At 37.4% G+C, this 18,287-nt stretch overlaps 2 protein-coding genes across 2 annotated transcripts in view; both read right to left on the bottom strand.

The window, feature by feature from the left end:
- Positions 1-314: 314 nt before the first annotated feature.
- LOC123867612 lies at positions 315-10,695 on the bottom strand. The gene is made up of 9 exons (XM_045909720.1): positions 10,664-10,695; positions 9,550-9,694; positions 8,095-8,217; positions 5,950-6,136; positions 5,005-5,078; positions 4,827-4,919; positions 4,214-4,719; positions 1,251-1,323; positions 315-482 (listed from the first exon to the last, which is right to left on the bottom strand). Exons 1-9 carry the CDS (start codon positions 10,693-10,695, stop codon positions 315-317), a joined length of 1,401 nt encoding a protein of 466 aa, XP_045765676.1.
- A 2,906-nt stretch (positions 10,696-13,601) lies between these two features.
- LOC123867620 (all trans-polyprenyl-diphosphate synthase PDSS1) overlaps positions 13,602-18,287 on the bottom strand; it is an 86,647-nt gene continuing 81,961 nt past the window's right edge. Inside the window, exon 8 of the mRNA XM_045909729.1 lies at positions 13,602-17,590. Within this exon, the coding sequence (XP_045765685.1) occupies positions 17,369-17,590 (222 nt within the window). The 3' untranslated portion in view covers positions 13,602-17,368. The remainder of the gene's footprint in view (positions 17,591-18,287) is intronic.

Below are 18,287 nucleotides of genomic sequence, written 5' to 3'. Positions count from 1 at the left end.
TCTTGTAGGAACTTCCACACGCCACGGTTCAGCGTCGCCGTAATCCAACAGCCTCTGTGACTCCCACTGTCAACTTCACTCATAATATACCTAGATTTTTATAATGTCACTATAATGACCCCGTGACATTACAATGTCACTAAAACAAGGCCCATAAAATGTAAGAAATGAAGTCAATTGACAATCTACCGTTTAATTATAATATCACTAGTGAGATTGTAATATCACGGCTTTGACAATATATCTGCGACATATATATAAATAAGTAAAGAATTTAAAAAATAATTTAGTACCCTTAATTCATAGTAGTTCATCTACAGCTGAGCATTAGCAAGCGGCGGCGCCACGTACAGCAGTTGCGCGAGGTTGCTGCGCGCGTAGCGGCCGCGTAGCTGCGGCGCGCCGTGGCCCGGCCGGCCCCACAGCGAGGCCCAGGTGGCGTGGTGGCGACGCACACTCTCTGCCGAATCACGGCGGCTCTCCTAATGTAACAAAAGTTCAATAAAATAAAAGCTTGAAGTGGTAAAAGGTGGACTTACGTGGCCTCATGTTACGATGACTCTGTCGGTGTTGTACAGGATATATAATATGATATATTTCGGAGAGCGTTCTAAGGAACTATTCAACATTGTTCCCCATCGCCATTTTAGTATCGAACCGTGAGGCATTGCCGGGAGAGGGGAGTCAAGTTGTCAAGTTGAGTAAAACATTTTTTCTTATGAAAAACGTCATGAACGGATTAAACACCCCCCCCCCCCCCTCCCCCCCCTCTCCAATCCAATTTCCGGGCTACGGCCATGGTCTGTACCCCTATATGAAATGCCCTTCCGTCTTTTTTTCAGCCAATTTTCTGCTAGCTATTGGTATTGGTACCTTCAAAGGAAGAGTGAATAGGCACCTTCTGGGCAGGCGCGCTTCACCTTAGACTGCATAATATCATATCCTGTTTGGTGAATAAGTGATTGCAGTCAAGCGCAAAGCTACATAGTTAAAAAAAACCATTAATATCTACGAGTTGGTATTAAACCTACTAATGTTTACTATTCAACTAGAGAACCACAATAAATTATTTATTTATGTTGATAATAAATCAATAACTAAACTAATCAGTTACTACATTCATTAAAATTCTTGACTAATGTTATAAATACGATGTCATTAAATAACAAATCAATTTCCATGCGTATTTCTGCAGTAAAAGAAGATTTATTATAAATTAATCTATCATTTACATAGTATACCATAATTACCTCCTTCTGTTGACATTTAACGCGCATTTGATGTTTTAATTCCCTCAAATAATCTACGGAGAGTTCGCGCCATCTGCAAAGAATGAGTTTGAATTTTCCACTATACATAATATTTATCAATCTATTTGAAAAAAACTACTAAATTAAATGATTTGATTAACTTATATAACGCCCTTATCCCATGTTAAATGAAATCGATGTGGTAAAATCATATTTGCATAATATTTAAATTAAATAAGTTTTATATCAAATTATGAATAATTCTACATTTTCTGATCAAATCACATTACATTATATTTTACTAACTGACCCTCGTGGATTCGCTCACTTGAAGTTTTATGAACCTACCTATATGTATATTATCCTATGTTAGATCTGGATAAAGATAGTTTTCTAGTGATGAAAGAATTATTAAAATCGATTCAGTAGTTTCAGAGATTATCGATTAATGACAAACAAATAAACAAATGAATAAAACTTCATTTACCCCAGAGCAACACAGTGTAACACTGAGGCAAGCTACATGGCATGCTTGAATAATTTAAAATGCAGGAAGAATTTTTGGCATTCTAAAGTAAAGCATGAGGCTATCTCGACTCTTAAAAAGAATTTGTAGCATGCCACATTATTGCATGTTGTTGTTCCTACGAAAAACAGCCAAGTACCTAAGCATGCGCACTGCATGTGACTAAATTAAATAAATGCTGCCTATTAGGTAATAAGTAATATGAATATTATCTCTCTCGATCCGTTGCAGTTTCGGAGATTAATTAGGCACTTTCACGGTGTTAAGGTTTTAAAAGCACCACAATACTTCATATTGATGGAAACAGCCTATTAAGGGCATGCCACGACCTTTTATAAAAAGCTACGTAAGCTTATAAGGAAAAAAGTTGCTCAGTTTTCTCAGAAATAATATTTTAGCTGTATGTTACTTTTGCTTATGTTACATGTTTATGATCTTTCTTTATGGTATCTAATCCACCCACCAAGTAGGTAGGTATAATAGGACATAAATTTTTGATAAAAAAATATTATTTAGGTATTTCAAACGACGAAATTTTAACAACAAGCACAAAAAATTATATTTAAGCTTTTCACGAACTTCTATTGAATTATCTACCTATAACAGGGGCAAACCGTTTTAAATACCATCAAAGACGATAAATTCACAACGAATGGTCTGAAAATGTAGTTAATGGTGTAAGTAATTAATCCCATACATCCATATCTGTTCAGGCATTTAGAAGTTACGGTGGAAAGACACTCACACACATACATAAACCCTGAAAACATATTACACTCCTTTTTTGGGCAGTCGTGCAATTATTACGAATCTCAATCAAATTACAAAACCTACGTATGTCTACATCTTAACTCCTCATTTTGAAGATGTTGAAGGCGCAGCGATATTATGTAAGATGCCTATGACAACAGCTATAAGTTATTTCCAACAACATCCATTTGGAAAACTAATTAATAACATTTCTCTATAGTCATTGCATGTTTGCCTTCGTGAGACCTTGTGCGACAAGAAATTTTAACGCGTTGCGATATCGTAAATTAGCATCACACATAATTCTTAACTTGGGAAATATTTATACCTAATCATTTAGATCTGTTTGAATTTTTGTCAATTTTAGTGAACAGATATTTTAAAGTTAGCCCAAATAATATGTCGTCGCTGCCCATCAAATTCCGCTATATAGAAAATCACAAGTTTTCAGGAGACTCTTTTAAACTTAATTTTTTTGAAAAAGGCTAAAGCATTTAAATCAAATCATCTTTTATCACCTGTTAAAAAACGAGTTTCTACATGTACATTGTACACACACCTTTTAAAACCAAACAAAATGACATCAAAAACAAAAATCCTACAAAAATACACAGCGGATTTTGAATGGGCAGCGACGATGTTCTGTTTCTTTATCACTAACTATGGGTCTCATTAGAACGCTCAGAGTCACTCAGCTAGTGATGGAGAGAGCTGTGCTTGGAGTTTCTCTACATGATCATATAGAAAATAAGGAGAGCCGTAGGAGAACCGGAGCTACCGAGTAGCAAACAGATAGCGAAGCCGAAGTGGCGATGGCTCAGAATACCTAATATTACAGGGCAATATGCGTAGGGCACATAGTTCGAAAACACGATGGACTTGAGGGTCCCAAAGTGCTAGAATGGCGACTTCGCACCGGAAAGCACACCATTGGAAGACCCCCACTAGGTGAACAGACGACGTCAAACGAGTCGCAGGAAGCCGCTTGGTTCAGCCGGCGTAAAACCGTGGCGTGTAGAAGTGCCTACAAGAGACTTAAAATGTCCAGCAGAAGACGTCTACCATACTGTGTGTCCGCACACTGCTCTACTCGCGCAATTAATCGCGACGCGCCACACTAGGTCGCTTGCCTTTGCAACACGATGGACGTCGAAACTGTGGCAGCGTGCGCGCTATCGCATACTTACCCCTACTAGGGAGCGATGGGCATGAACGAGGAACATGCGGGTAACGCGGCCACACTACTTCTCTGCCTCCGTTCCTCGCTTCTTCCCGTGCCGCACGGGCAGTGTGTGGACGGGGGGATAGGTTGTATAATAATGACGATGAAATTTTTCGATCTTACTAATAAGAATTAAACTCTTGTGGTATCTTGAAATTTATAAAATACCAATCGTTGAAAAAAAGCTGTAGAAAGCTTAAAAAATTACAACTTAAAAACTTTAAAAACTTTACTTACAAACTTTAAAAAATTACAACACGAATAGCAATTACCTTAAATTTCGAAATGGCCTATCGTTCTTATAGATTCGGAATTTAATGTCTAATTCCATTACAGAAAAGCTTACAATAGCTATCTATCAATTTGCAGGCAGCAAGCTTTCCCAAAACAGTAATCTATAACAATAATTACGCTGACCTTATCAGTTGTCATTGATTTCGTGATTGGTAATTGGTATATACGTACTCGCACGACTGCTCCGGAGGTCGAGTGACATCGCTGGAAGGCAAAGTGCGGGCTCCCACGCGCCTTCTTCGCGCCAACAGAGGAACAAGCTCTATGCCACCCGTCAACCTCAATATCGTAGCTTCTGGCGTCGGTTTCTTTTCACCACAAGCATCACCATTGTCAACTTCGTCATCAGGCAATGTCTTTCTCACTCGTTCACCATTTGATAACCTCTTCACAAACACATTCTTTTTGGGACTCCGTTTTGTTTTACCATTCTTGACTGGTTTCACTTCTTTACTCTCATCACTTTTCCTTCTCCCCTCCGGACTGACCTCGGGACTCGTCTGTTTTCCTATATCAGGCAACTTCTCAACACTGGAAGGCTTAACATTTTCTTTGTTATTCACATCATGCTTGGATTCATCGTCGGCTGTCTTTACTTTAGGTAAAAAAAGTGACGATCTTTTATACCGCTTGTGTTCCCCTTTCATTTTGTCAAAAATTTCGTTATCTGTCCAACCCTGAATTACAATTGCAGCTATTATAAAATACAAGTCAAATCTGAAATCCAAAAATCAATACCTAGATGAAAATTAACAAAAATAATAAACAAATTAGGTTTGGTTACCATAGACTTAGAGAAATTTAGACCAATATCTCGAGGATTCCTCCAAATGGCTCCGCCTGGCCCTGGTTTACCCCATGGACCATCCATTGTTTGCTACAATTAGTTTTATGAAATAAGTGATTATATGTTATTTGTGATAAATATTCTTAAAACTAAAAATATTCGATGGGTTACCTACCATTTTCCGTTCGTATTCCATGTCGCGTCTAATTTCTTCATCTAATGCTTTTTGTCTTTTCACCACCATGTCGTCTAAAACGAATTTAACGACATTAACTTTAAAGCTTAGAAGATATTTACATTTATTTTAGACATATTAATGATAATACAAATATTTATGATATGTTTAATATGAATCCATTACCATTGTTTTATGAACAGACCAGCATACGACACGCTACAGTCACGATTCGTAACACACGACACACTGAAATGAATGAAATGAAACGAAATGAAATGAAATAACATAAAGTGTACAAGTGAGGATTCCAGCAATGATAGCAGTACGTACGCACCCCTTGGCTTCACTTGGCTTACGACTCGAACGCAGCGTCGAGTCAGTTGGAATGCTTCCTGCGAATTTTGTGACGTGCTAAGGTGTCGTTGCATGAGACGATTCAATATGACGCTCGGAGTCGTCAATGCGAAATTTGTCGTATCGTGCAGTAGTGATAGGCGCGGATCCAGCCTTCAAAAAAGGTTGTGGGCACAGTCACCCGAAAATCGGCCAAGTGCTACTCGGAGTGTGAAACTCGCTCATGATCGATATAGTGCATTCCTACAAAGGAGATGTTTACAAAATATATGACGGCCTGACCAAGATTTTGTAGTGTAGACGTACTTGTACCGCTCTAGTTCCACGTGGGCAAAGCTTAAGCTAAAATTAATAAACCTGTAAAAATTACAAAGGCAAATGTGTGCTAGTTTGCACGTCGCAGTTCATTCTACTCATAACTACTAAACCGATTTTGATGATTTTTTTACAAGTTTAAAGGATATCAAATGAAATTAAACGCTGACCGTGAAAGTGTGACGTCACAACTGTATTAGGGTTATGGGCATGCCCACCGTACCCACAACGGTGGATCCGCGCTAGAGTGGTGAGTGGAGAATGTCCCTTAACCTAATATTTGTTTGTAAGCCTGTTGCTCGCGTGGAGTTTGCCTGTATCGTATGTCGTTGTCGACGGTCTGCCGCAGCAGCTCCGCGTAGCACAGCTGCGGGTCTTCGCGCAGACGCAGCGGAGTGCGGCCGCGTTGGCGTCGACGGAAAAGCGACCAGCGTCGGTTGAGCTCGTGCGCTGATACACCCTGCACAGTGGCAACAATATTCTGTTCATGGCTTAACTACATGATTTTTATATGTATTTTAGACAACGGGTACATACCACGATAGTATTTTAACTCAACTTTATCTGTATTTTATTATTAACTTTAAGTATTTTAACTATATTGCCGTTAAACCACGAAATAAGCTTAAAATCACTAACTACATGATGCCCGCGGGATTTTCGAAAAGCTAAATCCACGCGGACGAAACCGCGTGGATTTAGCTATTCGAAAATCCCATAGGAACTCTGATTTTCCGGAATAAAATATAGTTAGCTATATATAACACTTACTTAGCCTATATTCGTTTCCGAAAGTAAAGCTTTGTACTGTAAAGTGCTAAATAGATTTTGCCCGTGACTTCATCAGAATTGTTTGGAAACTCAGTGGGAACTTTTTGATTTTCCGGGACAAAAGTTTAATAATATCCATACCTACTAGTCTACATACAGCATACAATCTACGAGTAAGCAAAGTCAAAGTGCGCTCTATAGATTTAACCTAAGGGCCGGCGCACATATGGCGGAGCGCAGCGCAGAGCATTTTTCGCAGTCAAAATATTTTCGATATTGTCCTCATTGAAATAATATCTAAAATCAATTATGCATCCGTGCTCGCGCATTCTCTGGTAGAAATTCGCGTAATGTGTCACGCGATTAGAAAACTTCGCGAGCATGCTCTGCGCTGCGCTCTGCCGCGCTCCGCCATATGTGCGCCGGCCCTAAGAGCTCCCACACTACACTGCGCAAAGTTTTTTCACACGTCCGTAAGTCAGGACGAGGTTAATAGCACAATCCGCGGCACCCTCGTTACGTCATTCACGCATCGTCGACGCGACGTACACACGCAACGTGACCCTTGCCTTATATAGATTTATTGCATGTTGATACTTTATGACCGTTATTAAGTTGCCCGAAGCTCTGATGACGCGATGGAGTCTTCATATTATTATGTGTCGGCTACGGATGTGCAATTCGTACCTTGTACGTAATTTGCTGATACCTGAAAACTTTTTAGCACATGACTGCATGTTTACATCGACTGCACACGAATGGAAATCACTCACGATAGTTTAAACATTAAAACATGACTGCAGCATATTGTTACAATATATGATTACCTAATTAGATGATGCTCGCGACTTCGTCCTCGTGGATTAAGGTTTTTAAAAGTTTGATTTTCCGATTAATTACTATCCGGGATTAATGAATCAAAATACAGGTCTGGGTTGCCAACTATCTTTGTAACTTTCGTTAAAATTGATTTAACGGATGGGGTTTTAAAACACCGTGGAAAATCTTTGATTTCCTGAGATAAAAGTTAGCCAATGTCCGTCCCTAGGTTGCAAGCTATGATCTCTGTACCGTATTTCCACATATGCTCATACATCTGCAGACGAATAAGCGAGCACTAGATCAACAAGGCAATTAAGTTATAAATGTCAAGATATCGTTTCAAATAACAAACCACTGTAATAATCGGTTTGTAGACCTCTATATTATGCTCGACTTGCAATTGCCGACCTTTTTGAAGCAACATGCAACTTGATACCCTACTTGGTATAGTTATCTTACCTACCTTGGAAATTGAAGATGGTACCTACTAATTACTTATTTGTTCATGAACACATTTAATTTTTTTAAATGAATTTCCACAAATTCACGGTTTTCGGATTTTTCCTTGTGTAGAGACCTACCTACCTACCAAATTCTACGTCGATGGGAAGTAGTTCTTGACAGATACGACAGATGGACAGACAGAGAGACAGATAAACAACAAAGTGATCCTATAAGGGTTCCGTTGTTCCTTTTAAGGTACGAAACCCCAAAAACTCAATTTGTATGGCACACGTCTTTCAGCGTTTGGACATGGTAGTAGAAACTAGTTATAATTTAAGGCTTTTGCAGTTAAAGTTTTATTACTAGCGTAGTTACTCGTACCTTCAATTCGTCCTCCGGATAAATTCCAACGGCGCGCAAGTTGGTGAAACGAATGCCGCGAGGGTTGGGCGCCCCGCCCCCCGCGCGACCCCACGGCTCATACGAAGCCAGCTCTCGATGAACCTTTAAATAAATTACTTTAAAAATATAGCCTATGTCACCCGGACCTTTACAACGAATCAATTGACACCTCATTCATCAAAATCGGCCCAGTAATTTAGGCAAAAAAATCACGCCAATCTGTTCTTCCCACAGGTCACAGTAGTTCTGCCTTTCGACACGATTGAAGTGCAAACTAACTAACAAACACACTTTCGCGTTTAAAATATGGGTTACTGAAAAGTTTCTTATACTCCTCATACTAATTTTCATTATTTAATTCGGCGCCCCTTTTATACTTGGCGCCCTGTACAATCGTCCGACCGCGCCCTAATCTAATGCCGCCACTCCAATATAGGTACACTGTACATCAGCTACAATAGAAATAGTCGGGTTATAATATTTTATTCCTCCTGTTCGGCATTTTGCTGCAGCTTTCTCTATTGACACGAGAAAATAAACAATTGGCTTTTGTGCCATTTCCTTTGACATGCCATTGCAACTTACGTAAAACCACCGTAAAACATACAATAACATAACATTATGTATTAGTTGGGTGTGGGGAAATTCCATCCATAGGTATTATGCAAATACCTAAAATGCCAATCGTTTTCTATTAAATTTTAAATTAAGTAGATATGTTTTTAATACTTTATATAGGTAATTACATAGTTAAGAACCTACCTAAGTACCTACTACAAAATTATCATTTATCTGCCCACCTACCTACTTTGTGCAAGCGCGCAATTGTGTATTGGTTGTAGGAGTGATTTTTTTAAATTGTTTTATAAAAGAATATTAGCCATGTTAAATGACTAATATTCCCCTTTCCTCTCCAACTAAGCGTCAGGCTTGTGCTAGGAGTAGGTACGACAATAGTGCAATGGGCGGGGTTTGAACCGTCAGTTCAGTCCACTCCTTTACCGGTTGAGCTATTGAGGATTTTGTCTAGTTTATGTCCAGTCGAGGACACAAATTACAGGCTGATAAGGATGACGATGCTGATTAGAAATCGATATTATACAGTAGTGTAAATACTAGCACCACCTACCTCTAATATCTATAACTGTGTCCTTTGCACCATTTTTGTTGCCTGGAAGAGATCGCTAGGTAGCGGCTGCCAAATTGTACCTACCTGCCTATATTTTGTTGTGCTTTGTATGAGTTTTTTCTGTACTAATTTTGTGGTGTACATTAAAAGTATATTCATTCATTCAATCATTCATCTGTTTGTAGATGGATAGGTGCCTTCAAGTCAAGAGTGAATTGGCATCTTCTAGGCAAGCGCGCTCGACCTTCTGCTTGCAGCCAAGCTCTAGTCTATAAATTAAAAAAAAGTTACCTATAGAAGCTCACCTTCTTCTGTAATTCAAACTTTTCCCTCTGTCGTTGCTCGCGCCGCTCCCGAGCAAGCCTTTCGCCTTCTAAGCGCGTCTGCTCCGCTCGCCGCCTCTCCCGTGCCCGTCTGCGCGCCGACCCAGAAGTAGGGGCACTCAATCTTCTAAATAGCACAAATTGTATTTACACCTGATTTTAGGCCTAATGCAGCTGATTTGTGGAAGCTCCTTGTTTTTCCGTGTTGAAAAACCTAGATATCACTCCTGCATAGTCCTCTACTATAAACCAGCGAAATTTTGTCCAAGTTAGTTTAGTCGTTTAGAACGATCGAACGGTAGCAAAATTTTTAAAATTTTGCTATCGTTCGATCGTTCGATTTGATAACTTTTAGGTAACCTATAGGTTACATTATGAGCAACAATTAGGCCTCATTCGCACGAGAGCTTTTTTAACGTCCGTTAAAAAAGCGTTCAAATAGAACAAATGCATTCCCAAGTATCTGTTCACACGTCAACGGCTTTTTTAACGCGCACTTAATATCAGCGCAACGCCGGGTTTCAACGCAACGCTTTTTAACGCTCGTGCGAATTAGGGCTTAGGTACTTAACAGGGCTCTCTCCGTCACTTACTCCATACAATCGTAGTTCCAATTTCATTTGAATATTAAGCAACCAAAGTCCATGAAATGCAGACATATTCTAGAAACTAATATCTGTGCCTGTGGTGTTTTAGATTTTTCTAAAAATATGTAGTTTTAAAATTACATCGGCTCAAAGATATGTATACCGCGTAACTTTGAAACCGAATATTTTAACAGAAATCTGGAAAACCACAGGCATAGATATTAGTTTCTAGAATATGTCTGCAATGGACTTTGGTTGCTTAATATTCAAATGAAATTGGAACTACGTTTGTATGGAGCGAGTGACGGAGAGACCCCTCTTAAGATAGCCCCTTCAATTTAATTTATTACCTAGAAGCTATCTGTTATAGACTATAGTATCAGTAGAAGCTTGATTAACTGTCATTTTTGTTGTCTACTTAACTAGGTTCTAAATAAACTATACACTTAAGCATAACATAATAATTAAGTATTTATTAAAGTACCTAGGATCAAATTTTTTTGACTTACCTCCGTAATCGATCTGAATGTAAAGCAAACATTTAGGTATACAATTCACTAATGTATCACAAATATATAAAGAGGGATCATTTTAGGAAAATCACATTCGTATAAAATAATGTACAGTTATAATAGTAAATAGCGAAAATGATATAAAGTTTCTTTCAGGCATGAGCCGATTGTAACTGCACGACTCTACGCTCTAACTGCTAACGTGACTCTCTGAAATAAGTACGATAAACCATGTTTCAGAAAACGTTTCCACTGTCCTAATTTCAAACGTGATTCGTGAATGTAAAGAAAATAATGAGGAACGATGACGGAAAGAGGTAAGTAGGTAACTACCTAACAGAATATTCTTAATCTTTGAAAGAACAGATAAATTAGCTGATGACCGTGACTTCGTCTGCACTGATTTTATTTTTTTTAAAGCCCGCGAGAACTATTTGATTGTCCAGGATAAAAAGTAGGTAGGTAACGTGATTGAAAGACAAATCGACAAACAAACGCACTCTCGCATTCATAATATTGGTAATGATATAAAATACAGTATTAAATAATAATTAAGTACCTAAGTATGGTTAAGTATAAGCAAGTAAGTTTCTAAGTGTAGGTTCTTACCTACTATCTACACAATTAACATAATTGCCTATAACTTTTACAAAGGCGGGCTGTTTTCTACAACACCCCACACCTAATGTTGCATATCTTTCGATACTATCCATTCCATTTTTATTTTTAGGCTGCCTTCTATTTTTATTTTTTTATTTATTTGGATTAACAAATACCCTAAAGTGTAGAGGGTTTAATAAAAACTGCCATACCTCTTTTAGGTTAGCGCGCCTCTATCTTCTAGACTGCATCATCAGTTAGGTATCACCAGGTGAGATTACAGTCAAGGGTTAAATGTTATCTGGATTTTTAAAAAAAAAAGTCTGAACCACCTACCCATTAACTTTGCTTGGTGGCTGGCTTTCCCTGCATGTTTATCGGTTGGAGGGCGGGCGGTGCGTGTCGCATGCTGCATGTTGCACCATGCAGATTTCTTTGGTTTGGCGGATAATAGCAAATTAAGATTTTGGTTCCTTGTATATCATGGACTTCCGCAAAATAACGCCGGCTTCGATACTACATTTTATTAGGTAGGTATGTATATCTTATATGAAATAATAATACATTGTAGCTATATTTACAGGCTCTATATTATAATATCTACTACATCTCTAGTTTTACATACGGCGATGTCACCTCACGTCTCGAGAAACGATCAGTAAAATGAGGACGAAAATACGCAAATTTTTGTAAAGGTAGGATCTACTATCAGTTTCATGTTAGCAATAAAGTTTAACTCGGGCTTATTCAATAATTATTGATAAAAGTCACGGTATGAGAAGCTAACTTATTAATTTTATTTTAGTACTTAGTTATGTGAATAAGATTATATCAAAAACCTAAAATAAATGATATCATCGGGAGGCAGGGCCTCAAACTAATGTTTGTAAACACTGTTATGTAAAGATAATAAAGATTTATTTATTTATCTAGGTATCCATATTGTAATTGGTATGTAGGTAGGTACACCTACAATTAAGTAAGTGCCTACCTATAATTGTTAGAGTGCATTCTACAAATGTGAAAATGTGTCTGTCCGTTAGTCTGTTAGCTTTTCACGGCTCATCCGTTTAACCGATTTCAACGAAATTTGGTAGAGGGACCTAGGCTCCGTTTTGTTCCGGAAAATTAGAGTTCCACGGGATTTTCAAAAATCTAAATCCACGCCGACGCAGTCATCATCCAGTATATAATAATGTAAATCTAGATCTAAATACTTTCATCAAGAATATCCTATATCTGTAACTTTAACCGACACGCTACTAGTTCACATGGTAATTAAGTAGGTAGGTAGGCATAGGTACACCTAAGTAATTTGATAAGTACTCAAATAGGTATTTATACTTATAGTTCACTTGCGTGATATCCAAGTTTCATTATATTTTTAAAATAAACCTTACAGCAAAGTAATAAAGCGTTGTGCACCGAATGAATAAATTGGTAATAAAGACTTGTATTTGAAGCGGGCGTCTGAATTTTCCATGTCATTTTTCAGTTAGGTCCTGGCGGTGCCGGTCGCGGACCGATCGATAGCCGCAAACACGCCACATTGTATTGCATTCATACAGTAGGTAGGTAGTCACAAGTTATATAGTTAAAAATCGTGTACCAACGGTAGGTTTTGAACAATTCTTCCAAAGATAATCATGATAAAGAATCATGACTGTGTCCATAACTTGACAATTTGAGGCAATTAAATTACTTATGTTTATTATTGTAGGTCATATTTGGTTTGGATTAATGAAATTATGTTACATTTACACAAACTTACCGGCGACTTCGTCCGCGAAATAACAAAATAATTAGTCAACAGTACTCCAGGATAATTTATACTTAAATATTATAAAGAGTTAAACTTTGTAAGTCTGTTTGTAGGAAGTAATCTCTGGAACTATTGAACCGACATTGAAAATTCTTTAAGTAGAAAGCTTCATTATTCTCGAGTGACAGGTTTATTTTCAAAAAAATTAGAGATCTCTACGAAAATTGTCATAAGCTAAATCCGGGCGGGTCGCTAGTGTAGCTATATAACAATGAAAGAATTTTCAGAATCGGACCAATGGTTCCGAAGATTACCCCCTACATCCAAACTTTACTTCTTTAGACTGTATATTATAACTATTATCGTTGTTACTATGCACGTGGAAGGTATTCTTCGTCATAATATAATGTTCCTTAGGGCCAATTCGATTGCCCACTCAGTTACAAACTTGGCAATGTGGCTATGTGTTCCTCAAGCCAAGCAAACATATTATTTTATACCAAAAATAACGCTCCGAAAAGAATTTTGTCTCCCAGATTGGTGTTGCTTTGGTGTTTTGAATAAGACAGTTAGTCGATTAAATAAACACGTTTATTAAGAATAAAACAATATTCTTGTAACTAATATTTATAATATTATTCGTGATTTAGCATTTTACAAAGAAATAAAATAATATTTACAAACAATAAAAGCTATGAATATGACTACATATTACATAATTATTTTATGTAAAAAAAATTCATTGACTCCCTTTAAACGTATAATGTCTATATACGTCCGTAGAGCCTCTGAGGCTCGTGGACACAATGACTAAAAATACAAAATGTTATATTCCAACTTATTAAAGGAGCTCATTCGTAGCGCGCTGCAAACAAACGAGTAACGACGTTTGATTTTCAATTGAATACTAACCAATCAAACTCGATGATCATTTCATAGACACGTTCTACAAATTATTTATTAATATCTGTGTCTGTGGTTTTCCAGATTTCTGTAAAAATATTATGTACTTACTTCTTAGTTTTAAAGTTTCAAGGGCTCAAAGATCTACATACAAATCTTTAAACTCATGTTGCTTTGAAACTACACATTTTTATGGAAATCTCGCAAATCAAAGATATAATTTATTTCTAGAACGTGACTGGATAATATTTAAATGGGAACCAAACTACCCATGTATTGATAGCGCTGGGTTGCACGCTAAGAAAACTTCTCTTGTAAACAAAACTACTACTTGATAAACTTTTAATACAGAGAATTACCTACCTGCTTTAGCTGTTCACTTATTTTATCTATTAAAAATATTTATTTCATAAAGAACTCTTGAATCTTTAATCATTGCGTCTGGCTCTTTAATGCTTCATTACTATCAGCAAACAACTTTAATGCTTGGCATACAGTGCCGCCAATCGAGTCATCTAATACATACTCAATATCAGAAAGAATCATATTTTCAAAGTTATCTGCTGATCCAATAAGTGCCTCTTCTTTAACTAATATTACATATTACACAAAATTATTTTTATACCTTGATCATACTTTTTTTTTAAGTAATTCTGAATACCTAATATATCTCTATTATTTACAAGTAATAGCTTATTATTTAACTGCTTTAATTTAATTTTGATACTAAAGACTTCGTTTACAATTTCGTCTGAATAACGTTGTGCGTGTTCGTACAGAACTAACGATTTAATACTACGTAAGTCCACACGAGTATGCAGATACACCCCTAATACGCACGTGTCTACTTACGGCCGAAATAATCAATCTATCTGTAATCTGTCAATAAGTTACTTAGCAACGTTGTTATTAGTTAAAAATTATATGGAATTTTTTCACAAAATACAGCGTTGCTGAGTTACACACCGACAAGTTACAATTTACAGATAGATCGAATGATTGGCCGTAAAGAAATTGAGGTAATTGGTTTTGAAGATTTTAACACGGGTAACTTAACCAATGACTCGAAGTATTTACAAAGAAAAAAGTACAGCATTTGACGATTTGCAGCCAAATATTGAATGGAAACCGCGTTACAAATTTCGCAATGGATCATAGAAATAATTACTGTGCTGTCACACATCAATTAAGAATAATTGGACAACATTGCAGACAGAATAGTACGAAGATATAAAACTAACATAATCGTATATACAATTTTCGCCTACTATGCTCAAGTAGACCTGTAATTTATTTAATATTTGAGCACATGATGTACATACTTATGTACAGCGGTATTTGGTAACGAATGGTCACATACACGCTTAATCTACTATATAGTGGCTTTTCCGTACTGTTCTTAAAGATAGTTAACGTTGAACATGGAATTCAAAGAAAACTTAAAATAAATCAGGTCACATAAAAAAGTAAGAAATAGTACGTCACAAAATTATAAGAAAATTATACGTTAAATAAATAAAACATTTATTTCATGATGGATTTAGCGTCAAGTGCGCTTACAGTTGCCCGATATCGAACAATATTGATGTTTGCACTTGACGTGAAATATTTACATTCAAACCTCTTCTTATATTCCATTTCACTCTCTCACACACACACATACATGCACACACAAATTACACAATATTCTATAGACACACACAGGATAGTCTCTAGCTATTTCAAACACTCACATAAATCAAAATTTAATATAATTTTCAGTTTCACTTTACCTTCAAAAAGGTATCCATAATTCTGTACTTCGTCGTTTGAACCTTAAAAGGCTATGCGTGTGATAGGTGTATACACTTCTAAAGTACTTGGAAGTTCATATACCAGCTTCGTTATATAGGACCTTGAAAGTACCTTGAAGTTGTTCGTTAAGAGTTTAAGACCTCCCAAAAAGTCCCATTGGAAAATAAGTAGTCCTTAGAACTGTGGATGCCTTTCGATAGTGATTTAAGTACTGTACAGTTTTGTATCGAGATTATAGTACGACAACGGCCTAACTATAACATTTAATAAAAGTTTCTTCACTTAATTCTCAAAGTTTTCAACAAACATTATTTGGACTATATAGCGTCCGAATCCACATAAAAGCCAATAAATATTTTTTTGTTGCATGCTATATAACTTCCACGTCTTTTACCCTACTTTACTGGAATACCAGGACTTACACCAGCCTGTAACCATATTAACGAATCCTGATTTGTTTTCAAACGTATAACATTTTACCGTGGATGTGTGATGTACGCAACTTAGTTTATCATCTTATGAAAAAGACAAATGTCTTTACTAGAGATAACAATAAAATTAGTTCAGACGCTTAATCTACAACGTTGCTAATTCGGTTGTATACGCAAACTTTAACTAAATTGAACCCAAAAAACTCCTCACTGTTATTTCATTAATGTATACTTACTGCTCGCCAACTTTTTCGATTAGGAAAAGATCAATTTAATTTTGTCACATTTTAAATTTATTCATGTACAACCGAATTAGCACCACATAGTCCATAAAGATTATTTCAGATGTAACGTCTCTCAACTGCGAATCGTATTTAAAACTTTGACTTTCTCCTAAAACGGACGTTACACGTTCAGTTGGGCATCACTTCAGATCGCGTTGTTCATCACGATGAAACTAAGGACTTCATTCTGTGTGCTTAGTGTGAGATTTTAGTTTAGCGTTAAAGCAAAATCTACTTTATTTACCGTGTTTTAAAGCTCAAGTTCAAGTATACATTTACAATCAGCGCTCTAAGCGGAGACTTGGCGAAATTAAAATCGGTGGCACTGAATTTACTTTGAATCCAGGACGTTTAGGTAATTTTTTTCTGTAAAATTATTGTATTTCGACACTTGAAGATTCTATCAACGCTGGTGAGATGTACAAAGATGAAATAATCTTAAATCTGTTCAGATAATAATCAGTAAAGCTATTATAAAACTCCAAATAGGCAAATCTCATACGTATGCATTTAAAAAAGTGGAAATAAATTCGCGTAGCGACAATATCTATGTAGATATTGTCGCTTCAAAAATGGCGGTCAGTTACAAGAATTGATAAAAATAATCAGTCTATCAAGAGCTAGACCCCAGGTCGCGAAGTTGTGATTGTCTCGTTGCGATGATCGTAATGGTAATTGGCTGAATTTATAGCATTCTTACAGCAAATATGTATTCTAGTCAATGGTGAGAGAGCGTCAACCAATTAGAGGCGCTGTAGCTGTCAAAGTTTAGTGCTAAGATGTTATCGCAGAATGAAAGTCAGGATTAAACAGCGTCGATTGCCCAATAGAACATCGTGGACCGATCACTGAACTGATGCCAAACTGAGGGAGAAACGTCCGTGCAAATCGCGCACTAAGTCCTTACCTCCGCGTGAGGCGGGCGGGGCTACTTGATCCTGTTGAGCACGAGGTCGGTGGTGACGACGAGCCCCTTCTGGTAGGGCGAGTCGGCGAGCTCGGCGGCCAGGCGCGCCGCCTCCACGCCGTGCTTGCGCGCCAGGAATCGCGTCTGCTCCAGGCCGCGTGACTTGTGCACGAGCTCGAAGGCCTTCTCCACGTCGCCCGCCTCTTGGAACCGCCTCATTATCATCGGGTTCAGCTCGGGGTACTGAAATACGAGTTTTCTGTCGTCAGACAAATATAAGCTAGCTATAGAGAACCGGGGTCAAATCAGTAATTTAGAGGATCCGTAGTCTCCAAGTTTAAAAAAAAAGGAATATGAGCAAAGTTTATCATTCTGACTAATATTCCCCTTTGCCCTTCAACTAGCTTGTGCTAGGAGATAGTACAATAGTGGAACGGGTGGGGTTTGAACCGGCAACCTTTTGGATTTCAGTCCGCTCCTCTAACCGTTGAGCTATCGAGGCTTGGGTTGCGAAGCTGTAGAGGTGCTGGAATGGTAATCTCGCACCGGAAAGGGCAGTGTCGGCAGATTCCCTCCCACCTAGCTATTTCCATTCCTCAGAAAAATCATTTCAGTCATTGTGGCGTGACGAGTAACAAACATCCAAGCTTTCACATTTATAATATTCGTTCGCGTGGGCTACACAAATTTCAAATATCATTCATACTTTGAGCTGTGCGTTTATAAATCAGTCAGTCAGTCACCTATATATTTAGAATAGGACAAAAATAACCAAGTATGTTTTTTTCTACTGGTCTAGTGAGAAGCATCATTATAAAGTATTCCATTTAGCAAAAATAGACAAACCTTCAATAAAGAGACTGTTCAGAAAATGATCAAGGTAATCGAGATAATAAATTAATATAGATCTGTAATATTATGTTCTCGACGGTCAGTTGTT

Source organism: Maniola jurtina, chromosome 8 (assembly GCF_905333055.1).
Source record: "Maniola jurtina chromosome 8, ilManJurt1.1, whole genome shotgun sequence".
NCBI lineage: Eukaryota > Metazoa > Arthropoda > Insecta > Lepidoptera > Nymphalidae > Maniola > Maniola jurtina.
Note: the sequence above shows the minus strand (reverse complement) of the source record. Positions and strands in the feature narration are given on the sequence as shown.